This window comes from Salvelinus sp. IW2-2015, linkage group LG25, assembly GCF_002910315.2.
Source record: "Salvelinus sp. IW2-2015 linkage group LG25, ASM291031v2, whole genome shotgun sequence".
NCBI lineage: Eukaryota > Metazoa > Chordata > Actinopteri > Salmoniformes > Salmonidae > Salvelinus > Salvelinus sp. IW2-2015.
The window spans coordinates 25,005,073-25,011,044 of NC_036865.1; the positions used below are offsets into that span (position 1 = coordinate 25,005,073).

Genomic DNA, 5,972 nt, shown 5'->3' on the forward strand with positions numbered 1-5,972 from the left:
GGTCCTGTCCCTAATCAGATGACCAGCGGTAGAAGTAACTCCACCTTCCCAACAACTACTGGTCTGTTCCTATCAGATGAACAGCGGTAGAAGTATAACATCCACCTTCCAACACTACTGTCTGTTTCCCTATCAGATGACCAAAGCGTAGAAGTATACATCACCTTCAACACTACTGGTCTGTTCCCTATCAGATGACAGCATAGAAGTATACATCCAACCTTCCAACACTACCCTGGTCTGGTTCCCTATCGATGAACAAGCAGTAGAAGTAATACATCCACATTCCAACCACTACTGGTCTGTTCCCTATCAGATGACAGCAGTAGAAGTATACATCCACCTTCCAACACTACTGGTCTGTTCCCTATCCAGATGACCAGCGGTAGAAGTATACATCCACCTTCCAACACTACTGGTTGTTCCCTAGCAATGAGCACAGCAGGAAGAGTATCACATCCAACTTCCAACACTACTCTGTTCCTATGTCAATGCACCAGCAGTCGAATAATACATCCACGCCCAACACTACTGGTCTGTTCCCTATCAGATGACCAGCGTGAGAAAGTAACATACCACCTTTCCAAACTAACTCGGTTCCCCTTGTTCTCTCCCATCAAAAGATTAAAAACCAGCAGGTAAGAATATCCATCCACTTCCAACACTACTAGTGCTGTTCTCTATCAAAATGACCAGCAAGTAGAAGTATACATCCACCTCCAACACTACTGTCTGTTCCCTAGCAGATGACCCAGCGGTAGAAGTATAATCATCACCTTCCAACCACTACTAGTCTGTCCTACAGATGACCAGCGTAGAAAGTATACACCACCTTCCAACACTACTGTCTGTTCCCCCTAATCAGATGACCCAGCGGTAGAAGTATACATCCACCTTCAACACTACTGGTCTGTTCCCTATCAGATGACCAGCAGTAAGAAGTATACATCCCCTCCAACAACTACGTAGTCTGTTCCTACTACAGATGACCAGCAGAGAAGTAATACATCCATCCTCTCCGAACACTACTGGTCTAGTTCCCTATCAGATGACACAGCAGGAGAAGTATACATCCACCTCACACTACTGGTTGTTCCTATCAAGATGACCAGCAGTAGAAGTATACATCCACCTCTCCAACACTTATCTGGTCTGTTCCCTACAGATGACCAGAGTAGAAGTATACTCCACCCTCCCAACACCTACTGGTACTGTTTCCCCTATCAGAGAGCCAGCAGTAGACAGTATACATTCCAACCTTCCAACACAACTAGGTCTGTTCCCATATCAAGATGACAGCAGTAGAGTATAGCATCCACCTTCCCAACACTACTGGTCTGTTCCCTATCAGATGACCAGCGGAGAGAAGTATACATCCACCTCCACACTACTAAGTCTGTTCCCTATCAGCTGACCAGCAGTAAGAAGTATACATCCAACCTCCCAAACTTCTAGGTGCTGTTCCCGTATCAGATGTACCAGCGGGAGAAGTATACATCGCACCTTCCAAACACTAATGTTGTTCCCTATAGATGACCACAGCGGAGAAGTATATCATCCACTTCCAACACTACTTAGTCTGTCCCTATCAGATTGACCACGCAGTAGAAGTATACATCGGCATCCTCCAACACTACTGGTGTTCCCTATCAGATGACCAGCAGTAGAAGTATACATCCACCTTCCCAACACTAACTAGTCTGTTTCCCTATCAGATGACCATCGGAGAAAGTAATACATCCACTTCCAAAATACTAGTCTGTTCCCTATCAGATGACGGCAGCAGTAGAAGTATACATCCACCTTCGCAACACTACTCAGTCCTGTTCCCTCCTCAGATGACCATCGGAGAAGTATACAATCCACCTTCCAACACTACTGGTCTGTTCCGCTATCAAGATGAACAGCGGGAGAAGTTACATCCACCTTCCAACACTACTGTTCTGTTCCTATCAGATGACCAAGCGGTAGAAGTATATCATCCACCTTCCAACACACGGTCTGTTCCTATGCAGATGACCAGCAGTAAGAAGTTTACATCACCTTCCAACACAATCAAGTCTGTTCCCTATCAGATGACCAGGCGGGACGAAGTATACACCACCTTCCAACACTCTAGTCTGTTTTCCCTATCAGATGACCAAGCAGTAGAAGTATACATCCACCTTCCAAACAACTAGTCTGTTCCTATCAGATGACCAGCGGGAGAAAGTATACATCCACTTCCAAACCAACTATCTGTTCCCTATCAGATGACAGCGGGAGAAGTATACTCCACTCCAACACTACTGGTCTGTTCCTATCAGATGACCAGCGGTAGAAGTATACATCCACTCCCCAACACTACTAGTCTGTTTCGCCTATCAGATGACTGCAGCAAGTAGAAGTAATACATCCCCCTTCCCCCCCAAACAATTTTAACTGGTCTGTTCCCTATCAGAATGACCAGCGGGAGAAGTAATACATCAACGCTTCCAACACTAACTGGTCTGTTCCCTATCAGATGACCAAGCAGTAGAAGTAAAACATCCACCTTTCCACACTACTGGTCGTTTCCCTATCAGATGACCAGCGTAAGAAGTATACATCCACCTTCCAACACTACTGTCTGTTTCCCTATCAGATGACCAGCGTAGAAGTATTACATCACCTCCAACACTACTGGTCTTTCCCCTATCGATGAAACCAGGCAGTAGAAGTATACATCCACCTTCCAACCTACCTAGTGCTGTTCCCTATCAGCTGTCCATGCAGTAAGAAGTTATACATCCACCTTTCCAACACTACTTGGTCTGTTCCCTATGAGATGACCAGGAGTAGAAGTATACATCCACCTTCCAACACTACTGTTTCTGTTCCCTATCAATGACCAGCAGTAGAGTATACATCCCTTCCAACACTACTAGTCTGTTCCTATCAGATGACCAGCAGTATAAGTGTACATCACCTTCAACACTATGTCGTTTTTCCCTATCAGATGACGCAGCAGTAGAAGTATACCATCCACCTTCCAACACTACTGGTCTGTTCCTATCAGATGGACCGCAGTAGAAGTATACAATCCACCTTCCACACTACTGGTCTGTTCCCTATCAGAATGACGCAGCAGGAGAAGTTACATCCACCTTCCACACTTACTGGTCTGTTCCCTATCAGATGACCAGCAGTAGAAGTATACATCACTTCCAACACTACTAGTCTGTTCCCTAATCAGATGACCAGCAAGTGAAGTATACATCCACCTTCCCACCTACTAGTCTGTTTCCCTATAAGATGAACCAGCAGTAGAAGTAATCCACCTCCAACACTACTGGTCGTTCCCTAACAGATGACCAGCAGTAGAAGTATACATCCACGCTTCCACACTACTGGTCTGTTCACGCTATCAGATGACCAGCAGTAGAAAGTATAGACATCGCTGCTGTTCGACCGGTGAGTTTTGAGGATTTCAAAGTGTTGGAAAAGTAACATGCTGTTGGTTTCCTCCCTTTCACCTTGCCAAGGTGGTAACGCTCTCCCACTGACCTGCTGTTGGTTTCCTCTCCTTTCACCTTCCCAGGTGGATAAGCTCCCATTTGACTGCTGTTGGTTTCCTCTCCTTTACCTTCCAGGTGGATAACGCTCCCACTGAACCTGCAAATTGAGCTCATTCGATCTTCAGTTGATGCCGTAAGTTGGAACTATTCAGACAATGTCACTGATGAGGTTCTATGGCATCCACGATGAAACAAAACTTTCCAAAGATTAGTGAGTCATGCAGAAGATTTTTGGCACTGTTTGGGTCAAACTGTGGTATGTGGAATAGACATTTTCAGTGATGAAATATGACAAGTCAAGGCACAAATAATCTCTACTGACTCTCACCTCTCAGCAAGCCTGCACATAGCGACGTCAGAAACATACACTGACTTCAACTGGCTTCTACGTCAATGTCCATTCAGAGCTTCACTCCTCCACCACTGATTGAGTTAGTTTTAAATGTAATGTTGAGGCTCTCTCTCTTTCTGTGTTTGTTGTGAGCACAATACCCGTTAAGCCAAGAGTTCTGGTCCAGGTCTGAAATGCACAGTGTACTTTTCCCTCCGTTAAGTTCTTGCATGTTTAATAATGAAATACCGTACCAACAGGACGAACATGGATTGTGGTTTTATTTCTGCGCAATGTTAAAAGTAAAATAAAAGTAGCATATCTGGATGTGATTACAGTAGATATCATCTGTCAACAGTCATACACATGATTGTAATAATCCTGTAATATGATTCTGGCCCGGCGATAGCAAAAATATATTCTATTGTTGGCCACCATGGAAAATAATTGCCCAGGCTGTCCTAGAGAGAGTAATATGTTGCTAAGTACGGTATAATTAAAAATATAGTTTTCAGTACTGTGGTGCTGGTCAGCGATGAAGACACACCTGAGTGAGTGACAGAGTAGAAGGACAGTACAGGAAGGGATAGAGAAGGAGAGGGATAGAAAGGCCTCCCCCAGTCCATCCCCCTTTAACCTTGTTGACCCTCCCAGTCTTCCAGTTGCAGACCATAAGGTGGCAACAGGAAGGGGGCACAAGAGCAAAACCCACAGCGTTTGAACACACCAAATTTTCTCTCCTCACACAGCCGTTCTGCCGTGCAAAGACCCACTATCTCGCCCCCACCCCTATCACTCCACCCACTCCCATCTCCACCCCCTCCCTATCCCTCTCCCACCCCTCTCCACACACCCACCCTTCCATCTCCACGACACCCACCCTCTCCACCATACCCACCCATCTCCACCCCTCTCCACCTCCACCCTCTTCCCCACACCCACCCCTCTCCACAGACCCAGCCCGCCTCCGCCACCTCACCCCTCTCCACCCTCACCCTCTCCACACCAGCACAGCGCTCCCGTCTACACCCCTCCTCCACCCTCACCACCCCTCTTCAACACACCCACACCGTGTTCTCCCCACCTCCCCTTCTCCACAGACCCAGCCCCTCTCCACAACACCACCCGCCTCCAACCCGACCCCACCCCGTCTCCCACGTTCTCCATCCCTCTCCACCCCATCCCACCTCCACCACCCCTCTCCACAACACCCACCCGTTCTCCACCCCTCTCCACCCCCACCCTCTCCACACAGCCACCCGTCTCCCCCCTCTCTCCTTCTCACACAGACACCTCCTCCACAACCCACCCGCCTCACCCCCACCCCCCCCGTCTCCACCTCCACCCTCTCCACCCCCCACCCCTCTCCACATACCCACCGCCTCCACCCCCACCCGTCTCACCCTCCCACCCCTCTCACAACCCCCCACAATCTCCACCCCCCTCTACTCATTTCCGCTGACAGATGTGCTGACATCCTTCGAGTGTTGATAGATACCCATATCTCTGCTGAAAAGGGGTGCTCCCACTGACCTGCAAATTGAGCTCATCGATCTTCAGTCTGATGCAGTAGTTGGAAAACTATTCAGAACAATGTCACTGATGAGGTTCTATGCATCCCACGATGAACAAAACTTTCCAAAGATTAGGAGTCATGCTCAGAAGATTTTTGCACTGTTTGGGTCAAACTGTGTATGTGAATAGACATTTTCAGTGATGAAATATGACAAGTCAAGGCACAAATAATCTCTTACTGACTCTCACCTCTCAGCAATCCTGCACATAGCGACGTCAGAAACTACACCTGACTTCACTGCTCTAGTCAATGCCCATCAGAGTCTTCACTCCTCCACACTGATTGAGTAGTTTAAATGTAATGTTGAGCTCTCTCTCTTTCTTGTGTTGTTGTGCATACCCGTTAACAAGAGTTCTGTCCATGGTGCTGAATGCACAGTGTACTTTTCCCTCCGTGTAGTTCATTGCATGTTTAATAATGAAAATACCTACCAAAAGGAGAACATGGATGTGGTTTATTTCTGCGCATGTTAAAAAAGTAAAATAAGTAGCATATCTGGATGTGATTTACAGTAGATATATCTGTCAAC

At 47.0% G+C, this 5,972-nt stretch overlaps 1 protein-coding gene across 1 annotated transcript in view; it reads left to right on the top strand.

Annotated features, from left to right (window-relative positions):
• The window catches only part of LOC139022984 (uncharacterized), an 8,922-nt gene extending 3,564 nt beyond the window's left edge, over positions 1-5,358 (top strand). Inside the window, exon 3 of the mRNA XM_070434844.1 lies at positions 4,822-5,358. Coding sequence (XP_070290945.1) covers positions 4,822-5,358 — 537 coding nt within the window. The remainder of the gene's footprint in view (positions 1-4,821) is intronic.
• The last annotated feature ends 614 nt before the right edge of the window (positions 5,359-5,972 follow it).